Raw genomic sequence first — 20,855 nt, forward strand, 5'->3', positions numbered from 1 at the left:
GCGTTGTGGAGGTCGTCGAGGAGATAGGCGAGAGATGACCCCTGGTGAGAGCGCGAAGTTGGCTGGTACGGTCCGATATGTAGAAGTCGCGTTATGTACATTCCCTCGCGGCCTCGCGAATCGGAACACAATCGAGGACTTCACCAGTTCGTGCGGTCGCAATGCACCACAAGCACGCAGAGAGCGATGAACAAAAGAGGCGATATGGGATAGTCACGGTAGACGACGACGAAGACAACCGAATCGGTGTTGCCGACGCGCTCAGGCTGGTCTCCTTGCGACCGCCACCACCACTTCAAATAGGCTTCCTCAATCCTTCTCCATAAACAAGCTGTTGCTACACGGTATACCTTTGATCTACACTCGGTCTATCTTCCTTCTCTTCTGTTGTGGCAAATCACTCCAAGTCAGGGAACCCAATGTTGCCCCAGCCGGTCCAATACGGCTTGCAGAAGCGGATGTGGTCCTCCTTCTCGAGCTCGCACAGCTCCTTGATGTCCTCCTCAGTCAAGTCTACAATCTTGGCGTTCTCTTCGATGCGGTGGGGCGTGACGGACTTCGGGATGACTGCGAAAGAAGGATCAGTACACGCGCAGGTGCGAATCGAGTCTCTCTACGTACCAGTTACTCCAGGTCGGTTGACCTGCAAGGAAATGAGGATGTTCGAGGGCGCGACCTTGTACTTCTCCGCGAGCTTCTTCACGACGGGTTTCTCGAGGAGCGGGGCCTGGTCGGAGCCAAGCGGCGAGTACGCGGTGACAACGATGCCGTGCTTCCTGCACTCTTCAACGATGTCTTCCTGCAGGCACAACCTGTGCGCGACGTGAGTCCACACGTTGTTATACGGTCACGAGGGGTTGGACGTACGGGTGGGACTCGATCTGGTTCACCGCGGGGACAACTGTGGCGAACTTCAGGAGCTCCCGTAGGTACGAGACAGAGAAGTTGGACACGCCGATAGCCTTGACCTTCTCGGGGTGCTCCTTGAACACCTTCTCCATGTCTCTCCAGGTGTCGCGCCAGTCGCACTTTTTATCAGGGCCGCCCTCCTTTGTCATTGGGCACGGCCAGTGCATGAGCCAAAGGTCGAGGTATGGCGTGCCGAGTGCCTTGAGCGATGCATCGAGCGCAGCCGCGGCGTTGCGCATATCGGGGTTATTGAGCTTGGTGGTGAGGAAGATCTCCCCGCGCGGCACCTCAGACTGCTTGATGCCCTCGCCAACCTCCTTCTCGTTGCCTGCTCATTGTTCTCAGTTGTCGTCCGGAATATAAAGGCTTCATGAAGTGCTTACCGTATGCCGTTGCGGTATCGATGTGACGGTAGCCATGCTTGAGGGCGTGCGCGACGGCCTTCTCGACGGCGCCCGGCTGCGACCTCCATGTTCCTATAATCGCGCAGTGGATGAGTCTTCTTCGAGTTCGCTGTCAACGAAGGTTCGTGATATGCGTACCGAGTCCGAGTGCAGGCATCTCAGCCCCGGTGTTCAGCTTGACAAACTTGTGTGCCGGCATAGTCGTAACGGTTCGAGTATTGCAAGTAGAATTCGAGAGGGTATAAATGTGAGTTGTGCTCTTCCAACTTCGGCTGTCGAGGAGGCTGCCCCAGCCTCTTATGTGCCCTAACTCGCGGCACCCCGTCATCCGCTCCGCCCAGCCACGGCAGAACAAACTGGAAAAACCATACTTCATCGAGTATGACGATGCGCGTGTTGCTGATAAACTCGTGGCTGGCCTTAACGGAAGTGGTTCCCCGCCGCCTCAGAATCTGAAACTTCTCGCAACTTCGACCAGGATAATCGAGTCAGAACACAGGAAGACGCACGCGCTTCGGTCCACCCCCGTCTCTAGTCATCGCGGGCGGATGAACCCTGGGAATTGTCTCTTCCACCTACCTCAACAATCCTCAGTGGTGTCAGCGCCACTCGCGCGCGGGTTGCTCAGGCAGGGATGCGGTCATTGTTGACGATCGAAGAGCTACAAGAGACGGACAGGGGGAGGGGCTAAGCAAATCAGGAGTACACGATACATTCAAAGTAAATAATATAGAGGGAAACTTGTCGAAAGGATACATCAAATGGTCCAGATGCATTGTCCGGGATAGCACGGATAGAAGTGATACAAAGCTGCAAATACCAGTACCTGACCAGCTCTCACGTCGTCGTGATAGCCGTGAGTTCAACATTGGCTCTCTGGACGGACGATCTCACCCCAGGCGGCTGAGACGACGGCGGCCGCGTAAACGTACGAGTCGTCGAGGAGAACCGGACCGATGGCGGCATCGACACGATGTCGCGACGGGCCTTCTCCAAGTCTTTCGTGTCCGCACTGCTTGAGTACGTTGGGTTGTCGCGCATGATGGACTCCGTCGAGGTGAAGACCGTTCCGGTCTCCCGACTCCCTGTACACGTTCGCGGCCAAGCTATATCAGCCAATAGGCCTTGAGAGAATTCCCCCGAAAGAACTCACCGCTCTGCGAGCGCAGCCAGCTCGCCACGGGGCTCGCAGCGAGATGTAGTCCGCGAAGTCGGTTTTGACGCCGTCTTCGCCTGCGGATGCAGACACAGGCTAGGAACGTCAAGACCAGCAACAGAATAATGCCTCCCAGGACAGTTCCGACGATGATCGCGTCGCGAGAGCGAGTGCTGTGAGTCTTGCTGACAGGCGAATCCGACGATGCCCCCGCAGTTGTCGAGGGTGCCGCTACAGCGGAGGACGTAGACTTGCCATGCGTGGATACGCCGCAAATCCAGATGTAGTCGACGATGTAGGGGGCGGTCGGGGACGCATGGGTGACATTGACGGTGATAGTGTGATTGCCTGGCGTCAGGTTATTCACTTGGAAGAAATTCTGATTGCGTTGACAGTCCGTCGCAAAGGGCAGCGTCGATGCCGTAGACCGCGAGGTGGAATTGTCCACGGTATACAACGCGGACGGTGGGAGATCAGTTGTGTTACTGGGAGGTATGATACCGAAGAGGGCGAAGCCGGTTCCTATCAGCCATGTGGTCAGAACATGCGAACGCCGGGAACTATGACCTGGCCGCACGAACCGTCCACTGAGATCTCAAGTGCTGCGCCTCGAGCGGTCGCTTGATGGATGGAGCCTTTCCCATTCCCATCCAACGATGACACCATCCAACTCCCGATATACTTGAAGAAGGGTCCACCGTCGTTAACGGTGAAGCATCCAGGGAAGGGAGGATTTGGCGAGCTATTCGCTGGGCACGGGAACGTGCCACTGCTGGGAGTAGACTCGTCGTCGTCGCTGTTCTGCTCCTCCGCATACGTGATCAATTTTTCAATAGTGGGCGTGGTTGGAGAGAGAACGACTCACGTTCTGTTTATCACTGCCATCACTGTGACCATCTTGCTTGTCGTCTTGCTGATTATTGTTCAACTTAGACTGACCATTGTCTCCCCCGCCGTGACTGTCGCTGTCACTATTCCCTCCATTGCCTCCGTCTCCCGCAGAGTTATCGTCTGAGTCGGAGTCCTTCCCGTTGTCGGGTTTGGAAAGAGGACTTGGAAGTGGTATCAAGTTGAAGTCCCCAGGCTGGAAAAAGTCTACAGAGGATGTCTTAGATGAAGTGGAGATGGTTGACTACAAGAGTACGCACCTCGGGGACCTGACCTTCGCACCTGAAACCCATACAGATGGCTGGCCATCGCAAGAAGAAAGTAGAAAATAAGATCAACCAGGACCGTCTCCGAGGGAAAGCTCTACTGACATGCCAAGACAGTCAGTACAGATTGACTAGCAGCCCTTGAATGAGACTGTCGGCCGGCTGAGTAGTACTCACATCGACTTGTAGCGTCGTCTCGCGTCGCTATCGCCTCGAGCATCCAACGCCCAGCGGGAAGACGAGAGCGGAGAAACGGTCTCATAGGGGCTCACGAGAGCTTTTACACACATTCCGGGGCGGGACCCAGCGCAGCGGGATCGGGATGCCCGCAACACAATCTGTTCGTCAACGTCAACCAGGGACCGAGAGCGGCAAGCCTCCGGGAGGCACCGTGATGTCTGGACTGGTATTGGTGCCGAAATTCACCATGCAGCCGCAAGGCTATGGCAACTGGACGTCACCATGAGACTGGCGTACCAGTGTGCGGGTAGTTGTTCCGGTGCCGGGATGAGAATGCATCGTGGGTCCATGGTCCGTGGCCGGCATGCTTGAGAGCTCACGGGAATTCAGCAATTGAGGAACTTGTGCTTCGTGGATAATGGATATGTCGCACTGATTGGCTGCTGACGTCTTCGTCCCGCAGAAGGCCAACGAGAAATTATAGACAACCTCCTGCCGACACCAGAACTGGTGTCGCTGCCGTAAGGAACGACTGGATGACCTTCGTTGGATGCTCGGAGAAAGTACGCCAGCGAGAAGATGCAACCACGATCCATGGGAAAACCAGGCGGTGCGTGCGTGCCATGCTTCCAGAATACCCAGGGCTGCCATGTCGACGTCCTGCTTCGCGATATCGAGGAACCACAGAGATGCAATGGGACCGGGTCTAGAGATATGCGGTGTACGGGCGCGAGAAGAGGCCCCCGTCAACTGACCGTAGTAATAGTACGCCCACCGCATGATGATGGTCAATGTGAAAGGAGCAAATTGGCGCGGGAGGCATCGTCTCGCAAGGAAAGATAAGATTAGATGCTAGCGCTCTGTGATCTTAGCCACTCAGGACCATAGTACTCGAGTACATAGTACCGTCTACCTAATCTTCTGCTAGTCCATCAAATGCCATGCGCAATAGCCAAAGTCTAAGAGATAGGATGATACTTTGAGCTCACATCATCTGACACGTCTCAGGATGCAACTCGGTCGAGATCCCCGACATACGGTCGGAGTCCGTATGTCGCGCCCGAGCTCGTCGCCCAGACGCAGTGCCGTCACTGTCATGAATTCACAATGTGCTCCCAGCATACCAATGCGTTGGCTCTGTATGTGGGGAGCCCATTTTTGCGGTTAGCAGCCTCATTCCGGGAGGCGGATGAGGTGATCCCGGGGATTGCCAGCAATCAGGGTGTTGCTGATGAAGTTCAACGTCCTCGGAATTCGCTATGTCAGCACTGCGCAAGGAACATGCAAACTCTACGCTGATTAATGTGGTAAAAGCGACCCAGTTGCCGTGTATACATATGTCATACAAGCGAATGATAAGGCGGAGGCAATTCGGTGTCCTCTGGGTTCTCTGCTCCAGGAGGTAACATTTCGGCATGCGTTGACTCGTTCGAAGGGGAGGCGGGTTGCTGCGTTGATGGCGGTACATTGCCGTCGCCGCCTACCACGTGTAGAGACGGGTTGGAAGATAGCTGCGAGGCGGGGTTTTCTGTCGATGCGCAGCACGGGCCGGTCTGTTCCGTCTGGAACTCTCGGACTTGCTTGCGCGTCTTCATGCGTACGAAGTATGGAAGGATGGCTAACCCGAGCAAGAGAGATACACCTCCTACAGTGACACCGATGATAACGCTCCCGGCTGTGCGACCAGAGCCCGGCTCCGAGCCCTGCGGAGATCCGGACGACGTCACGACATCGGTCGTACCGCACAGCCAGATATAGTCAACGATATATGGGGCACTGATGGACGCAGATGTGACATTGACAGTGAAAGTATGATTGCCTTACTCGAGGTTGTACAGCTGGAAGAAGTTCTGGTTGCGCTGACACTCGGTTGCAAGAGGCAGTGTGCTGTGAGAGAAGTCGCTATTATCGATGATGTACGAAGCAGCTGGCGGTGGGTTGGACTGATTACTGGGAGGGACAATACCAAACAGGGAAATACCCGTCCCTGTTTATGATGCTATTAGCATGACACCCTGTTTGCTTCTCTCGAATACCAAGGCGAGAACGAACCGTTGAACGAGATTTCAAACGAAGCGTCTAGCGCGCTTGCCTGATGGATCGATCTCCCATCGCCGTTCGGTGATGACACAGACCAATCTCCGGGGCCAGAGAACTTGACAAATGGGGCACCATCATTGACAACGCGACAGCCGGGTAGGTGCGGGGCATTGCTCAAACCTTTCAAGGAGCTGCCCCCTGAGCAAGGGAAATTCAGACTTAGCTTTGGCTCACTCGTGAGCTCTCAATATTGAGCCGTATCCCATATGAAGACTCACCATACTACTAACCTCTTTGACTGCTAGTCCTCTCATACTTCCGCTGGGTGCCACCTCCGCATGTCTAGAGACGAGTCTATCGTTCAAACGGCCAGCGTTTTTGGACGGAATCTGGTTGACCGTTGTCTACTTGGCACTCTCCACGCATCAGTGCGAAGCTCATGGTTGACTGTGATGCACGTACCTCGGAGGTTCTGACTACCGATGGCACACGACCTGGAATACCATGCGGCATGTCATGTACAGCCATGCGATCACCTGCAAGATGTAATGACTCAGTACTCAACATGCAAGGTTTTCATGGTCCAAACATACTTCGCGGAGTTGAATGAATGGCGTTCGACGCTCATCCAGAATGAGTCCAGGGAAGAGTGCGAGCTTGCGCTCTGAGCTATGCCCAATATACTTATACCTGACAAACAAAGGCTGTACAGCGTGAGGTTCAAGTAACGAATAGACCACTGCAAACTCACGCCCAAGAAGGAAGATATAGGTTGCCACTTCTATAATAGCTATCATAGATGAGTGCTGGGCGATCTGGAAGGGATAGTTCACAGTTGACGGTCGCAATTATCAAGGATGATTGTGGTCGCTTGATAGTCTACTGTCCACGGCGGAGGACAGACGTGTGAACAGTGCCAAGACACAACTCGGGCGAGATCCCCGACTCCATACACGCATTGCTCGAGCACTCCGCGGCATGATAAACTCCTCGACGCCGGGATGGCATCGCAATAAGCACCGCAACCCGTAGTCCGCTGTATTCGGGATCGGACAGGTCTGCTGGTCGCCTCACTTCTGAGGGGCGGTGCCCGCGGAAGTAGCGCGCCGGAACATCTTCCGAATGTAGTGCGACAGAAGAAGTGGACCACTGACTCGGGGAAGACCGTTGCCACTGGTTCTCCCAACGATCGCGTCCCGCGGGAGACACGAAGTCGACTGCGACCGGCTATAAGTCCCGAATTTCTGATGAGCGGTAGCGTGCCCGAGACGAATATAAATGTAACCCACCGAGATGGCATCCCAGGTACTGTGCCGCAGAGTTGGGGCGACAAGCTCTATGTCAGATAGCCCCGGTTGGCGCGCAGACCATGTCAAAACCGACAAGATACTGCGCCCTGTGAGGCGGAGGCGCCTGTGGATGTACCAGCCAATCAGAGCCATGATGGCAAGGACGACGATGACGATGATAGCAGGAATTGCGGAAGAGATGTGCGACCAGCTCTGACCAGTCGTGTCAGAACCTCCCGAGTGTCCTGAGTTCTCCGTGTCGGCTGTCATCTGAGCTAACGAGAGAATTCGCTCTTGACAATCAGTTTGGTGCAGCACCATGACAGTACACACACGTACTATGCGATATGGAGAAATGGCTGCCTTGAGTTTGCTGGCTCTTCTGAAATCCCCACAGTGCGTACTTGAATCGAGTAATTGTCGACTTATTGCGAGACGTATAGGAGCAGCAGGGCTGCCACGACAACTAAGAGAGGCATGTTGTTTCCGCTAGCAATATAGGTTGAGACTGCTAGGATATGTCGTGGTAGGGGCCGTCTGCTAGCCTAATGTGAGGTTGAGTTTGTTATGCGGCAGCTCCTAGAGGAGAGACGTACCCGCACCGAAGATAAACTGAGTTGGGGAGTTGAAGATGGAGATGGGGATAGACTGGAGGAGAAACCGGTCCAGCTCTTATAGGCTGTATCAGACGGTCATCCAACAATATATCAGCTTGACGAGTGGTGCATATCGGAGACACACGGTAAGTACAGTGCAACTCACGGATGCAATGAGCGGTTCTCTCGCTCCCGAAGCGGCTCCTTCAGGGCTTTCCTAAAACCTTGTAGAAGGTGCGGAGATATCGCACCATCGTCGCAAGCACAGTGTATTATGAAGTGTTAGTACAGAGGTGCCTCAGGGTGTGCTGCTCGACCGATGAATACAGTCTATCGCAAACATCGCCTGAATGGAGCAACGTTGGTTCGTTCTGTGGAATGCGAAAAAAAATATGTTTGTTCAACTAGCTGCCCGGTCAACAACGCAGTCGGACGCACCAGCGAATGAGAAGGCAGAGCGAGACGCATAGGAAGAACTCGGGCTACCTAATGCCACGGGTGTGACTTGCTATGACTCCTGGTCCCGAGCTCACACAGGCACCCGAAGCTGCACTCATCATCAGGGTACTAACCGGTGGAGCTTGGAGTGATGAGCTGCGGGAGCACGTCCAGATGACTGTTGACTTTGAGGCATCGGATAGCCGTTCGGGTGGTCCCGGAAGGAGTCTATCATATACGAAACCCATATGCATGCCCACGCGAGCTCTGTTCGTTAGAATCCTCTAAAAAGACGAGTGTCAACATCCTGTGTTGTCTCATGACGATGCGAGCCTTGACGGTAGTGGTAGAGAGTCAAGGAGATCATGTATTTGCGGAGCGCCCGCAAAGGATTAAATCATCGAGTGGCTGTGCGGCATATACTCAACCCCCAGCACAACGAGAGACTCGCATGCGAGTTTGTCGGTGATGTCTAACGTATAGAGGTCGGTCGATGACATGTTTTCCTCTGAATTCCGCCCTCTGGCAGCTGGAACTTGGCAGAAGCCTTACATAGCGCTGGTATAGGGGACATGGTGAATACATATAGCAGACAGGAAGAGAGAGATCGTAACATATTATACAATAGAAGCCTGAACGATACCGATGCACAATTCTGTGGATTGTACCCCTCTAATCTTACGGTCAGCGTACGGCGGCTCGTCCCCTGGGAGCCCGCGTTGTGCCGGCATCGCGATGAAGACGGCGACACGCAGACTACCAGGTTCCGAGTCCAACCTCTCGGCCTTCCTGGTGCAGGAGCCACTAGCGTGATGACTTCGCATAGCCGGAGTGCGCGGTGCCATGTGCTTTGGAGGTGAACTTGAACTACGCGATGACTTTGACACCCAAAGGTCGCGCTCCTCGGGAGAAACAAAGTCGATAGCTATGGGCTGGATGCGCATAGTCAGAAGAATCCTACACAAAGCCTCTAAAAATATACTCACTGAAAGGGTACTCCAACTCGTGTGCCGGAGAGTGGTCTCGGTGAGTACGATCTCCGAGAGCTCCGGTTTTTGTTCAGATCCCATCAAAAACGATAGAATCCTTCGTCCGCTAAGGCGCATGCGCCGGGCTATATACCAGCCGAGAAGAGAGCCGAGGATGATGACGAGGACGACGAGGACGGCGGGGATGGCGGAAGAAATGTGGGATGAGCTATGGCCGCTACCGCCGGACGTAGCAGAGCTAACCGGTCGGCCTGCGGCCCCCTTGTCGATTGCACCGGTGGTCATATCACTTGATCTGCGCTCGGACGATAGCTGCTGCGACAACAAGTACGGTTAGTCGTGCAAATCGCTGTAAACCAATATGACGTACTCGGTATAGTCGAGCTGAGGCTTGTGGGAGGCTAGCAGCGTCTTGTGCGGGTCTCATTTCAATGTGGGCTGAAGGAATACGAGGAATGAAGTCGCGAAGTGGTGAAATGACGACATCTTGGTTTGCGAGCGGAAGAAATGCGTTTTCGCAGATGTAGTTAATGTTGAAAGGGTTATGCAACAGCTGATTTGAACGACGAGGGTCAGAGAACGTCGCGAGGTGAGCTCAGTGAGGGTGAACGCACCGAGATTGGGATGGTATGTATGTTAGTGGAGGTGATGGCGGGATGAGATTCGTCACGGAACCTGCAGCCCTTATAGGCAGACCGGCGTCGCCACTGATCAGTCTAGGCGTTCTGCTCTCCGAGTCAGACGGTAAGCGCGCCATCGCCTTGAACTTAGAGGGCAGAAGTACGTACGATTCGAGCGTGAATGCATTGCTTGTGCTTCACGCTCTCGGGCGTACCGCTCAAGCAAAGGCGTTGCGGGACAGCATCTCGCCTCTAGAAGGCCGTGAACTACCACGGTTCGTCCTGAGGGATCGGACGAAGAGAGAGTAGTCCGGTGTTAGAAGCGCGAACTGGCGTCTCGTCGAGTGCTGTACGGAAGTCCGACCGGTAGTTCGTAGATCTGGACGCTGGATCGGACGATAGTGAGCAATGCACTATGTAGCTACGAAAACGCAGGCAGCTGGTGGTAAGAGAAGAGAGGAGTCACGATAAGGAACGCCGGCTACTGGCGTGATCCACGCTAAAGTTTAAACTATCCTCGCGATGACTCGACATGACTCCCACCAAGCGAAACCTTACTGTCTTGGAGCGCCGGTATTCCGCAATTCATGTCATTGCAAACACTTAGGCACCTGTGTTACCGTATCAAGGTTATGGCGTACGCCGAAAGGCTCGATGCAGTATTGCAGCGGCCGCACCTGCACATCACCGGAACCTCTGCAGGCCGCCAACTTGTTGCTCAAGCTCCCGTTCTGGCAATAGAGCATTGTGATTATATCGTTATCGCATGCTCGGATAATTACTTGTACTGTACAAGTTCATGCGTTCCCGAAAGGCTTCTTCAATACCAGATGGCGAGCGATAGCCATGAGTATCACGGAGGCCATCATAGTAGAACCTAAGGGAGATCAGCACAAGAAGCCTATGAGTACAACGCACTGCATCTTACCGGCGTAGTATCCAACGGGCTTGAAGTCGTTCGCTGCATGGTCAAGGATGGCCCCAGAGATGGGTGGCCCGGCCAATGCACCAAGCGACATGATCGTGAGTGACATTCCGACACGTCTACCGACGTCCGCGACGTCGCCCATCCGAACAGCAGGCTGACCCATGAGTGCGACAAAGACGCCGGAAAATATACTGCGTAATGGTAGTCAGCACGTTACATAGCGACTGCTTGTCAAGCGGAAGACATACCCATAGAATACTGCGATGATGACGAGCGGGCCCTTCGTCGTGGCGAATGGCCATGCGTAGGTCATGATGGCGGCGATGAATGTACCAGGAATCATGATGTTCAAGGGACCTGATGCTCCATGTTGAGCATGAGAGCGTAGCAATGAGAACTCATTACTTCTCACCTACGCGATCAGCGAGAATACCGCCACCAAGTCGTCCGACGACGGAGCTCGCATTCGCAATGGATAGAAGATAGAACGATAGGTCGGGGTCGACGCCGTTCAACAAGCCGCTAAGCGACAAGTAGGTCAGGCACTGTGAATATCTCAATTAGAATCCTTGTCAACAGTAGAGCTACAAGAAACTTACAGTATAAAGGCCCAGGAAGCCGATAAATAGAGAAAGCGTATAGATAGAATAAGCGGGTTTCTTAAAGGAGGCCCAGTCTACAAATGAACCAAGATCCTTCTTCGGGGGAAGTCGTCGTGCTATCGTCTGCGGCCAATATCAGTGTTTACTCATTGTGACCACCTTGCCACGACCGTACCAGGTTAAGTACGATCAAGAAGGCGAGGAGGATGAAACCCATGATCCTCAGCGTCCATTCGAATCTAGGAGAAGCGTCAGGTTCTCCAATGGTGTCTAGAGTGAACAGTTTGCTCACGACTGGTGTTCTATCAGGTTCCGGAGGATGATCGGGAAGATGGTACCACCAATACTTGACCCGATAGTCATGCAGCCGAGGGCGAGCCCAAGCTTCTTGCTGAACCAGTGGGGGATGGTACCGACGGCAGCGGTGAATACAGTTCCACTCGCAAGCTATGATCCAAACATATCAGCCTCCTGAATACGACGAGAAGACAGATGTGCTTACCCCGATACCGAAGCCCTGACATAGAAGGAAGTGCCAGAACTCGGTGCACTGCGCTGTGAGGAACGTGCATAGGATCAGGAGAGCCGATGCCGCCGCAACTGGGAGACGAAGGTATCCCATGTCGAACAAACGGCCAAAGACGAGGCCTGGCATGAACACGAGGGAGTACTACAGTCACCGGTCGGCATAAGCACTTGAGTCCGGTCAGTGCATCATAGGCGGCATACCTGGACAGATCCGATCCATGCGCTGCGTGATCGTGAGCAATGACGTAGAGACGAACTACAAAACGAGGGCGTACATCGTAGACGGAGTCTGATCCCTCAAGGTGAATGTTTCGTAGTAGGCTTGGAATATCTGCAGTGTATCCACGTCAGAACAGATCATATCCTGCACGGAAATGTGAACGTACACCCCAGGTGTTCACGAACCCGAACGTCGCGCAGACACCGCAAGTAACCTATGGTATCGTCAATGCTTGGGAGACCTTGATAGCCGGTATCTGAACTCACTCCGAAAACCACGAGCCACGCCTTCAGACCGCCTTCAGGGAAGTCATCCTCGCCGTTGTACCCCCGTGAAGCGTTCTCCTTCTCGAGGTCAAAGAAACTATCGTTCGACTCTCGTGCCTTCGGCGTATCTCCAATAATGGTCGAGGGGGCCGACGAGGGCGAAGGAGAGAATTGGAATTGGAAACCCTTGCTCATTATGAAAGATGAAAAGTTACGAGTATATCGGGTGAACAAGGAGCGGACCTTGTAGAAAGCAATCGTGAGATGGCGATATAAGCAGCACGAACCATAGAGCACTCACCGAAGACCGCAGAAAGAATTAAAAGTAGACGAAGGTAAAGTCTATCTGGGGTGCACAGCGCACATATGTACGATCTCTTATACTCTGCCCCCAGTCCGCACCGCTCGTTCCTGCAGGCATCGAGCCGACGTTTCACGTCAATGTTTGGGCGGGCGCAGACCTGTGGCGGGATCGTCAAATACCCAAGCCGCTCATGCCCGGATGACAATACCGTCATCCCTGGTCTCTCGCTGTAGACAAATTTTGTCACCGGCCATAACAACGTCCGGTAACGACACACTTACCCTATGCCAGTTTCCACATGTGTAGATCGATTATAATTATGTTTTCAGGTGGTGGCGTCTTGGACGCAGTCGCAACGTTCGTCCGAATAGAGTTCGAGGTATAGGTGTGGCACCTGCAAAACGCAGGGGACATCATTTCAAGGGACACAACGCCGAGATATCGTTCTCCTGCAGGCGGACATGATGCGCTCTCCGCCGTGCATTGGAGCGAATCGTGTGATCGGAACTCAACGATTGCCAAAGTCGCCGACGCGATATCATACCTCCGGGCGCCATGACCAAGCGGGTAAACAAAGACTCACCTTGCGACATTGCTTGAGCGCACTGCATGTAGGTGGGCGCATCACACAAGCAGGCGTGCTTCCGGACGGACGAGTCTGCACAGCAGACGAGAGACGCTCGCGGGCCGATAAGCCAGTGACTGTGGGGCGCCGTCAAGGCATCCCCGTCCCAAGCCCAGCCGTCGAATTGTCATTTGGCCGAAAGTGAGGAATTCCCTGCATACATCATGTCAACGTAGTACGTTGTGTGTATCAGTAGCTTGAAGACGGAGGTTGATGAGCATCTCGCTACGAATGGCGCACGACGCAAAACCTTACTCAGCCCTGAGTAAAGCGATCACGAAGGCGCACATACAATTGTGCCCCCGTAAGGTGCCACGGGCACACGCAGAACGCTCATAGCGAGCACTCGTCAAGCTGGCGGGATGCGGGCACCCAATATCGAAGTGTAGAAGTACACTGTGGCGAAGTGGATTAGGAGTATAATCTTGGATCACTAACAGCCAGCACACGTACTCAATGTCACCCAAGAAACATAAACGATGTTATACCCACGACGCGCCCTTCTCGTCCAGCACCAACACCCCATCCAGCTCCTTCGAGTCCGAGTGATGTGCGTCCCACAAGTGCTTGTCCATCGTGCCGGCGTGCTCGCAAGCCGTCATGTCGTCGTCTTCATCGTCTTCGTCCAGGGCGCCCACGCTCCCAGCCATGGAGTCCAGAAGATCGGTCTGGAAGTGGATCGTGGAAACAGATCGTGCTGACATCGTCCCAGCGGGATCACTGATAACGTAGCTGATATCCTCGCTGCGGCTGCGGTGGTCCCGTAGGTTCAGCAGGAACCGCGCCATGAGCAACGAGCTCAATCTGCGCAGTGTGAGTGTGAGACCGGAGAGCTTGGACCTTGGAGGGCGGGCGAAGGGAGGATGGAAACGTACGTCACGATCATGTCGTTGAGCAGATTTGTACCCTGTGGTAGGTCTGTTAGGGAAAATCTGGCATAGCAAGTCTGCGATCCACTCACGACGTTCATGAGGTAGACGATGGCGACAAGGTTTAGTACGCATACCGCTCTACAGTGGAGTCAGCGTGAGATTCTGTCATAGTCGTACCGAGAACTCACAAAAAGTACAGCGTGCCTGTGATCGTCGCGTCAACTTAGTTACATGGTTATGCCCTAGTGTGAACTCACCGTCTCGCAAGATCAGCGCCGAGTAGTTTGTGCGGAATGATATCTTCCTGGTCAGCACGAAGACCCGGTAGGTCTTGACCCATGTGAGCGCGACGACCAGCCCATCAGAGCATATGGACACCACGCGTGTTGCTATCGAGACTGGCATCGAGGGTAAGGTCGTAGGTCAAACCTGCACACAATCATGATGTACACTCACGTGCTATATAGGCGGATTTTGCCATCGCTGTCGGCGCGACCTGACAGGAGTAGAGGTTGGTGGGCAAAATATACACAGACGAAGCACTACGGAAGAACTGCTATGCGGGTCAGCTACATCTCAAATGTACGAATAAGAACTCACGAGATTTGTGAGGGCAGGGAACATGCCAGCCACCATGACGACGATGAACAGGCGGATGTCCCTGTTCCAGAGCGCGTATACGCGAACTGCGGCGATAGCTTCGCGATGGGGTTCCTAAGTTGTCATAACGGACATGATTGAGTTCTACTTACCGGACATGACGACGATGAGAATGGAGGCCGACGCCGTCTGGAGCCACGTTATGATGCCGCAACTTCACCGAAAGTATGAGTCGCATAATATCACCAGCCAACACGGACTGACTGACCTCTGCTGAGATATCAATAACAACGCGTGGAGTCAGATTGTTAATGGCGCACCTCCTTTGAATCGATCGAGTAGAGACCAATCGTCACAAATATCCGGTTCAATAGTGTCATGTAACGGGTCAGGATGAAGAGGATGGTCGCTCCGGAGATGTTCCGCTTCCAGACTTGCTGCACCTCCGTCCCGAATGTGATGACATGTTCGTAGAGCACCAGGGCTGCCGTGTGCGGACGCGGACTTTAGTGCGCCTTGTGGTGAAGGAAGGAGGGGAAGGACGCACCCGTAGCTGCGCACGAAATGAGGAAGGCTCTGCGGATGTGGGGTAAACACGCGAAGAAAGATGGCTATCAACTGCTATCGGAACATACGCATCTGCACTCTCCAGCACTGGTTGAAGCTCCGCAGCAGAAAGGATGACAATAGAGGGCATGGACATAAGGCGAGAAGCGTTCGCTGACCGCGATGAACGGAGGTCTTGCCGTTGAACGCCCCTCGAGCGCGAAGGGATGAGCGAATGTATAGAGCTTGACCTAATGGAGATGAAACGTATGGTCTAAGCTCGGAGACCGCGACTTGCGCCATGGCCGGCCGTGCCACGAGAACCGCGTAGGAGAGTGCTACTCACCTTCTCCTTCTCCTTCCTTCACGACACCAATCACTCCCAGATCTAATAACTTCTCGCGTCGCGCCCGCGCAGTCAACTCCTCAAGAATGCGCAAGACCCAGCTCGGCACCAGAGAGACAGAAGACAGAGAACGAAGAGACCAGCCTGCTGGGACGAGCACCGGGCTCGCGATAGGGTATAATTGGTGCTGGCTGCCGCTGGCGGGATGGTCGAGGATAGGAAATTGACGACGTCGGACTAGCCGGAGACACGGTTGCACGTCCGTCGTCTGCGTTCCTCTCACGCAGAACCAAATGACGGTATCCCCGTGGCTGATCCGAGTCTGGTCACCGATGATCCAATCGCAGGTCAATGTTGAAGGTGAAATGATGGGCGGGAGTGTCTAGACTGGCGGACATATCCCTGGCAACCGTACGCAACCATCTGTCTCATGAGTATCACTGTCAGTTCAAAACTTCAACACGATTGTTTGTTCATGATAGCTACACTCACCTAGCTTAGCTGTGACGCACATACGCACACTCCTTACTGGCCGTCTTGCTCTTCAGTACTCCGGAGTGCCGTCTCGGACATTTTGCCAGACAGTCATTACTGGTACAGGACAAGCTGTATAGGCGCTCGCAAGTTGGCCTTACGACAAGGTGCTATCGAGTATGATGGAGATATGCACCCAAGAGTATAATACGAAGCAGCGTACACTAGTAGAGATACACGGTAGACAAGTAGACAAGTATTAGATGACACAACATGCGTAGAGGAGTCAACCATAAGGTGTAGCGTCGTGGGCCGGAGGATCCTCGGGTAGGCAGCCATGCCATGGCACGTCCGCGATACCGAGCGCGAACAACGGCACGCCTTCCGTGCATGGCTTCTCCGTAGGCATCGTGATCGCCACCACTACGCTCATGCACTGTGCTTGCGTAGTGAGTGGTGACATGGTCGGAGAAGCGCGGTCGGCAGCGCCTGGCGTCGAGGCCGAGGGCTCTGACGGGGGAGAGCCGGGCGGATGGAATAGTAGTGGTGGATGTCGGCGCGTAGGTAGCTGGTTCGTGAAGTCGCGCCAACCGACTTGGAATGGGTGAAAGAAACCGGGTGGTGACAAGGATGGGACTGAGGGATTTTGGCTGCTCAAGGCAGAACGCAAGGGGTCGTCGCCGGGATGCCTGCCAGATGGAAGGGCTGGGTCTTCATATTCGAGCTTCGCAGCAATGGGCTGTTCAAAACATGTTCAGGTGGTTGCGGGCGATCAGTTACCCGCAGACATATAAGTTCCACCACGAACGAGACATACCTGGATGTTCTCCCATCGCAACTTCTCTGCTTCCTCGACCTGACAGTCCCACAGCTCCGGCTTCTTTCCAAAATCCCTCCGTCGCCTCATCATGACACTCATGCCGCCCATAGGGACAGGGCCCTGAGCCTCGTCCCACTCCGACTCCCAACCCCGCTCTCCCGCCGCCTGCCATGTCCTGATCCTCCGACGACTCGAGAGGACATACCGGCGCATTGATAACATGACCAACAGTCCCCCGATGAATAGTCCAATTGCGAGGAAGGCAAGGATGAGTGTCGAGCCCCCGCTGCTGAGAAAGGATCCCGACCCCGAATTGTCCGATGAGTCTGAGTCCGCCCGCGAGGTGAGCGTCGTCGAGGCCGTCGCGGCTGCGCCCGACATATTCGTGAGCAGAAAGTGCGGTCGTTTGCTGTCGTCGTCAAGTGCCGCGAGGGCAACGTGCTCGCGGGGAAGCTGTCATGAAAGCTGCGCTTGAGCCTGAGCAATCCTTTTCGGAGCAGTCGGTCGTTGATCAGCTCAGTGGCTCGACCCGCGCCCGCGGCCGAGCGGTTGTTCCGCTCAGGCTCCCTTCGTCCTGGCACTCATCTCGCTTACATTTCGGAATCTATTTATCACAATCCAGCATGGTCGCACGGAGAGGAGGACGACGAGCGGACGAGCGGCGAGAGATATCCGTTACGTATGAAGGGCTTGACAGGGTGGATGGCTCTGCGAGATTCGGTTTCGGTGAGTACAGGTTAAAAACTCCTGTTATGAACGTATGAACCAACCTTTCCCCATACGTAGGGGAAACAAAGTCTTTGGCATCTGTCTCTGGGCCCATTGAAGTCAGACCGGCGCAGGAGAACCCCTCGCAAGCGACGCTCGACATCCAAATACGCCCGCTCGCCGCGCTCCCTGGCACCGATGCAAAAGCACTCGCGACGACGCTCAAATCCATCTTTGCACCATCGCTCTTTCTCTCACATCACCCGCGTACCCTCATCCAGATTGTAGGACAAGCGTTATGCGGGACGGATAGCGGGAGTGGGCTCGGGAGCGTCGGCAGGGGCTGGAACGCGAGCCTCACCGCAAGTTTGGTGAACGCGACAGCGGCTGCGTTTATCAACGGCGGCTCGGTACCCATGCGCGGAGTTGTGTGTGCTATCGCGGTTGGGAGGCTCAAGGGGGAGGCGGATGGAGAACTCATCCTAGACCCGGAGGAGGGCGAATTGCCTCAACTCGCCGGGAATGGCTGCTTTGCGTTCTTATTCTCATCCTCGCTTTCTCGCTCTAGCGACACGTCGTCCGACATCCCCCCTTGCTTTTTACTCTGGACAAATTACACCACTGATGCACCCTTCGACGTCGCGGAATTGGGCAGAGCAAAAGGGCTCGCGGAGAAGGGCGCGCGGCAGGTCTGGGTCGCCCTGAAGCAGAGCCTGGGATCGCGCACAACGTCGATGACCGTAAAGTCGGAGATCAAGAGCGAGCCACAGTCTCAAGCCATGGAGGTTGACGATGAGAAGGTGGAGATATGACGGGCGCAGGTGAATAAGTCCGGCTTAGACTTGTCATGGGCGCCTCTCTCACCTTGATGCTTAGTCTCGTCAGGAAACGAATCATCATCACTTTGTGGCCATGACCCAGCCATACCAGGCGATATATGCTGCGCGACGATGCGCTCGACGTGCTGCCTGCGCCACTATATCAAAATCGCCATTCGCAGTGGCCAGCCAGGCTTCGTTGGACGGATTTGCAGCATCAGTGCATGAGGGCATACTCGAGTACATGCCGTGAGCAAAGGATCGGTCACGGTTTTTGCTAGCGAATCGCATGATTGGCTAGGGGTTTTGTCTCTATGACTACTTGGAATACACAGCGTCGTCCGGAGGACGCCGCCTTGGTGGAAGTACCCGATTGTTATGCTAGGTTGGGATGCGGAGAGTTTGCACCTGTGTGAGGCCGAGGATGCAAGGCAAGGCACGTGCATTTTGTTAACACATCTATATGTATGCACTCACCATGCATTGAATAGTGACGGTCCCAAGCCTCTATGCTCGGTGCGACAAGAGTCTCGTATTCGTCATTGAGTTCTCGCACCCGATCTGCGATTCATACATACATCTGCGCCAACGCGCACAATGCTCTCCGATCGGCTTGTAGCAGCTCAATACGAGCAAGTTCTAGTGGGGTCGGGCTCAGTAAGAATAAGAACATACGCGCAAAGGCTTCCCATGTCAAGGTTTAGGTTGGCGTGTGCAGGCCTCGGGGCCGCTTCCCGTGGTCATCCCAGGGACGAATCTGACTCTCTCATGTCTTGGTTCTCCCGCAGCTGCTACATAAGCAATGCTTCTCGCTCCTCATCTCTTCCGATCGGGTCTCAACTAGTGGGTACATATACCGTTCCAGCATCCGCATCGACCTCGTTCAACGTTCAACTCTTGAAGTCCTAGCAGTCATGGCCGACACTGTTCTGAACGAGCTCTCTGCGGCAAGTCTCTTCGACCTGACTGGTGTCGTTGCCGTCGTGACGGGAGGTGGAACGGTGAGTTGGCTGTGATTGCTCTTCGTGCGTGCACTCACTCTGTTCATGCAGGGCATTGGTCTGATGATCTCTACTACGTTGCTCGCCAATGGGGCCAAAGCAGTATACATCATTGGGCCGAAGCAGGCAGATCTCGACAAGTGAGTGGTCACCGCTTGGCCTGACCTGCGACTTGAATTCCCCTATACCAGAATCGCGAAGGTATACAACGATACCGCTGCGGCTAAGGGCAAACCTGGTAAGATATACGGAATTGAAGGAGATATTAGGAAGAAGGTAAGCATAGCGTCCATTTACAGAAGTCCCATATTGCTCACCAGCAACCCATAGACAGAGGCTGTTCGTCTGGCTGAGGAAGTCAGCAAACGGGAGGAACATGTCACTGTCCTCTTCAATAATGCTGGGTACTTGATTTATCCGATCTCGATGTCCAAGGGACTGACGCACGTGTTGCATGGGCCAGCATCTTCCAAGGGCAGTACACCAGACCCACGACTGCAAATGCGGAAGCGTTCCGCAAGGCGTACTTCGATGAGGTCACCGAGGAGGACTTCGAGAACAGTCTCAACACCAACGCAGTCGGACCATACTGGCTCACTTTCGCGTTCCTCCCTCTGCTGGAGAAGTGGAAGCAGAGTCCCGGCGGGGCTTGCTTCGCGCCGCAGATAGTGATGACGTCCAGTATGAACGGATGGACGAAGGCAAGTTAGCCCTTCAGGTCCCGATTAGCGTGAACTGACGTGCACCCGGTGTGTAGGATCCTGCGACGTCGGGCTTCACGTTCCCGTACATGTACTCCAAGTCGGCCATCGGGCACGCTACCGCTTCTCTCGCACATGAACTCCTCCCGCTAGGCGTTCGAGTTAACGGGATCGCGCCCGGGCTCTTCATCACCGAGATGAGTGCGCCCGGCACGATCAACGCAGTTGGGCAGTCCCAAGCCCCTGAAGGCAAGACGTTCAGCTTCCAGGTACCTGTGACCGCTCCCTTCCCGCCTGGCAAACAGCCAGCGGGAAGAAACAAGGATATGGCCGCGCTCGTCCTGTTCTTGGTGGCAAACTGGTTTGTGGATGGCGAGACCGTGTTGATCGACGGAGGTGTGAGTGATTTACCACCCGTTGAGTCAAATTCATCGAGTTGACGCACATCTCCAGAGCCTCTTGAAGCACCCTTCCTCGTACTAGGTACTCGATGTGTGCTTGCACGGCGAAGCAAACTCGAACGGATTTTTTGTTATCTACAGTTCTGGAATCGCGCTATCGACCATGGCCAGCTGCCTTCTCCGTGTGTAGCCATGGACATCCATTCAGAGTCTAGCTGGAGCCTAGCTTGCCCTGTGAGCTTCTTGCGATCGGGAACGGTGAGAGTGATGTCATAGGGTCCGATCGGCATGTTGCGCCGTTCTATAAGTAGCGCGCTGAG

At 54.5% G+C, this 20,855-nt stretch overlaps 9 protein-coding genes across 9 annotated transcripts; 2 read left to right on the forward strand and 7 right to left on the reverse strand.

Moving 5' to 3' along the window:
• Positions 1–397: 397 nt before the first annotated feature.
• L226DRAFT_464335 (Aldo/keto reductase) lies at positions 398–1,512 on the reverse strand (the record flags this gene model as incomplete). Its single annotated transcript, XM_067675853.1, has 5 exons — positions 398–567; positions 622–812; positions 868–1,240; positions 1,293–1,385; positions 1,452–1,512. 5 exons carry the CDS (start codon positions 1,510–1,512, stop codon positions 398–400), a joined length of 888 nt encoding a protein of 295 aa, XP_067534717.1.
• Positions 1,513–1,964: 452 nt separating this feature from the next.
• Positions 1,965–3,903, reverse strand: L226DRAFT_83696 (uncharacterized protein). Its single transcript, XM_067687278.1, has 6 exons — positions 3,801–3,903; positions 3,618–3,723; positions 3,335–3,564; positions 3,051–3,270; positions 2,467–2,991; positions 1,965–2,398 (listed from the first exon to the last, which is right to left on the reverse strand). The coding sequence occupies exons 2-6, from the start codon at positions 3,664–3,666 to the stop codon at positions 2,151–2,153; spliced, it is 1,272 nt and encodes a 423-aa protein (XP_067534718.1). The 5' UTR covers positions 3,667–3,723; positions 3,801–3,903; the 3' UTR covers positions 1,965–2,150.
• Positions 3,904–5,592: 1,689 nt separating this feature from the next.
• Positions 5,593–6,275, reverse strand: L226DRAFT_83824 (uncharacterized protein). Its single transcript, XM_067687280.1, has 3 exons — positions 6,122–6,275; positions 5,856–6,066; positions 5,593–5,790 (listed from the first exon to the last, which is right to left on the reverse strand). The coding sequence occupies exons 1-3, from the start codon at positions 6,155–6,157 to the stop codon at positions 5,624–5,626; spliced, it is 414 nt and encodes a 137-aa protein (XP_067534719.1). The 5' UTR covers positions 6,158–6,275; the 3' UTR covers positions 5,593–5,623.
• A 323-nt stretch (positions 6,276–6,598) lies between these two features.
• L226DRAFT_83833 (uncharacterized protein) lies at positions 6,599–7,805 on the reverse strand. The gene is made up of 4 exons (XM_067687281.1): positions 7,729–7,805; positions 7,472–7,677; positions 7,133–7,402; positions 6,599–7,070 (listed from the first exon to the last, which is right to left on the reverse strand). The coding sequence occupies exons 3-4, from the start codon at positions 7,400–7,402 to the stop codon at positions 6,723–6,725; spliced, it is 618 nt and encodes a 205-aa protein (XP_067534720.1). The 5' UTR covers positions 7,472–7,677; positions 7,729–7,805; the 3' UTR covers positions 6,599–6,722.
• Positions 7,806–10,548: 2,743 nt separating this feature from the next.
• L226DRAFT_487665 (MFS general substrate transporter) lies at positions 10,549–12,750 on the reverse strand. The gene is made up of 13 exons (XM_067677206.1): positions 12,621–12,750; positions 12,320–12,562; positions 12,220–12,267; positions 12,109–12,164; positions 12,035–12,056; positions 11,808–11,975; positions 11,598–11,752; positions 11,481–11,544; positions 11,303–11,428; positions 11,116–11,248; positions 10,952–11,060; positions 10,704–10,894; positions 10,549–10,652 (listed from the first exon to the last, which is right to left on the reverse strand). The coding sequence occupies exons 2-13, from the start codon at positions 12,512–12,514 to the stop codon at positions 10,573–10,575; spliced, it is 1,347 nt and encodes a 448-aa protein (XP_067534721.1). The 5' UTR covers positions 12,515–12,562; positions 12,621–12,750; the 3' UTR covers positions 10,549–10,572.
• Positions 12,751–13,730: 980 nt separating this feature from the next.
• L226DRAFT_464333 (uncharacterized protein) lies at positions 13,731–15,417 on the reverse strand (the record flags this gene model as incomplete). The annotated part of the gene is made up of 11 exons (XM_067675852.1): positions 13,731–14,052; positions 14,124–14,155; positions 14,210–14,258; positions 14,309–14,324; positions 14,378–14,518; positions 14,577–14,673; positions 14,721–14,818; positions 14,873–14,909; positions 15,041–15,204; positions 15,268–15,296; positions 15,356–15,417. The coding sequence occupies 11 exons, from the start codon at positions 15,415–15,417 to the stop codon at positions 13,731–13,733; spliced, it is 1,047 nt and encodes a 348-aa protein (XP_067534722.1).
• An 814-nt stretch (positions 15,418–16,231) lies between these two features.
• Positions 16,232–17,518, reverse strand: L226DRAFT_613547 (uncharacterized protein). Its single transcript, XM_067686519.1, has 2 exons — positions 16,904–17,518; positions 16,232–16,825 (listed from the first exon to the last, which is right to left on the reverse strand). The coding sequence occupies exons 1-2, from the start codon at positions 17,285–17,287 to the stop codon at positions 16,373–16,375; spliced, it is 837 nt and encodes a 278-aa protein (XP_067534723.1). The 5' UTR covers positions 17,288–17,518; the 3' UTR covers positions 16,232–16,372.
• An 11-nt stretch (positions 17,519–17,529) lies between these two features.
• L226DRAFT_571612 (uncharacterized protein) lies at positions 17,530–18,426 on the forward strand (the record flags this gene model as incomplete). Its single annotated transcript, XM_067684575.1, has 2 exons — positions 17,530–17,632; positions 17,693–18,426. 2 exons carry the CDS (start codon positions 17,530–17,532, stop codon positions 18,424–18,426), a joined length of 837 nt encoding a protein of 278 aa, XP_067534724.1.
• Positions 18,427–19,269: 843 nt separating this feature from the next.
• Positions 19,270–20,733, forward strand: L226DRAFT_509303 (NAD-P-binding protein). Its single transcript, XM_067678211.1, has 7 exons — positions 19,270–19,433; positions 19,485–19,573; positions 19,625–19,709; positions 19,764–19,837; positions 19,897–20,134; positions 20,191–20,532; positions 20,588–20,733. Exons 1-7 carry the CDS (start codon positions 19,347–19,349, stop codon positions 20,615–20,617), a joined length of 945 nt encoding a protein of 314 aa, XP_067534725.1. The 5' UTR covers positions 19,270–19,346; the 3' UTR covers positions 20,618–20,733.
• Positions 20,734–20,855: the final 122 nt, after the last annotated feature.

Source organism: Lentinus tigrinus (genome assembly GCF_003813185.1).
Source record: "Lentinus tigrinus ALCF2SS1-7 unplaced genomic scaffold L226scaffold_14, whole genome shotgun sequence".
NCBI classification, from domain to species: domain Eukaryota; kingdom Fungi; phylum Basidiomycota; class Agaricomycetes; order Polyporales; family Polyporaceae; genus Lentinus; species Lentinus tigrinus.

What these genes read in the sequence shown, in the direction of transcription:
- L226DRAFT_83696 (XM_067687278.1), bottom strand. Translation starts at nt 3,666, where the DNA reads ATGGCCAGCCATCTGTATGGGTTTCAGGTGCGAAGGTCAGGTCCCCGA. An exon ending in GCGAAGGTCAGGTCCCCGAG is followed by an intron (nt 3,565 to 3,617) that starts GTGCGTACTCTT and finishes CATCCTCTGTAG; the next exon opens with ACTTTTTCCAGCCTGGGGAC. An exon ending in ATGGCAGTGATAAACAGAAC is followed by an intron (nt 3,271 to 3,334) that starts GTGAGTCGTTCT and finishes GCGGAGGAGCAG; the next exon opens with AACAGCGACGACGACGAGTC.
- L226DRAFT_83824 (XM_067687280.1), bottom strand. Translation starts at nt 6,157, where the DNA reads ATGAGAGGACTAGCAGTCAAAGAGGTTAGTAGTATG. An exon ending in TCAAAGAGGTTAGTAGTATG is followed by an intron (nt 6,067 to 6,121) that starts GTGAGTCTTCAT and finishes AGTGAGCCAAAG; the next exon opens with CTAAGTCTGAATTTCCCTTG. An exon ending in GTTTGAAATCTCGTTCAACG is followed by an intron (nt 5,791 to 5,855) that starts GTTCGTTCTCGC and finishes CATCATAAACAG; the next exon opens with GGACGGGTATTTCCCTGTTT.
- L226DRAFT_613547 (XM_067686519.1), bottom strand. Translation starts at nt 17,287, where the DNA reads ATGTCGGGCGCAGCCGCGACGGCCTCGACGACGCTCACCTCGCGGGCG. An exon ending in TGCGATGGGAGAACATCCAG is followed by an intron (nt 16,826 to 16,903) that starts GTATGTCTCGTT and finishes TGTTTTGAACAG; the next exon opens with CCCATTGCTGCGAAGCTCGA.
- L226DRAFT_509303 (XM_067678211.1), top strand. Translation starts at nt 19,347, where the DNA reads ATGGCCGACACTGTTCTGAACGAGCTCTCTGCGGCAAGTCTCTTCGAC. An exon ending in AAGGAGATATTAGGAAGAAG is followed by an intron (nt 19,710 to 19,763) that starts GTAAGCATAGCG and finishes AGCAACCCATAG; the next exon opens with ACAGAGGCTGTTCGTCTGGC. An exon ending in GTCCTCTTCAATAATGCTGG is followed by an intron (nt 19,838 to 19,896) that starts GTACTTGATTTA and finishes TGCATGGGCCAG; the next exon opens with CATCTTCCAAGGGCAGTACA.
- L226DRAFT_487665 (XM_067677206.1), bottom strand. Translation starts at nt 12,514, where the DNA reads ATGAGCAAGGGTTTCCAATTCCAATTCTCTCCTTCGCCCTCGTCGGCC. An exon ending in GGTTCGTGAACACCTGGGGT is followed by an intron (nt 12,165 to 12,219) that starts GTACGTTCACAT and finishes GATACACTGCAG; the next exon opens with ATATTCCAAGCCTACTACGA. An exon ending in GTCAGGGCTTCGGTATCGGG is followed by an intron (nt 11,753 to 11,807) that starts GTAAGCACATCT and finishes TTTGGATCATAG; the next exon opens with CTTGCGAGTGGAACTGTATT.
- L226DRAFT_83833 (XM_067687281.1), bottom strand. Translation starts at nt 7,402, where the DNA reads ATGACAGCCGACACGGAGAACTCAGGACACTCGGGAGGTTCTGACACG. An exon ending in GTACCTGGGATGCCATCTCG is followed by an intron (nt 7,071 to 7,132) that starts GTGGGTTACATT and finishes CGGGACTTATAG; the next exon opens with CCGGTCGCAGTCGACTTCGT.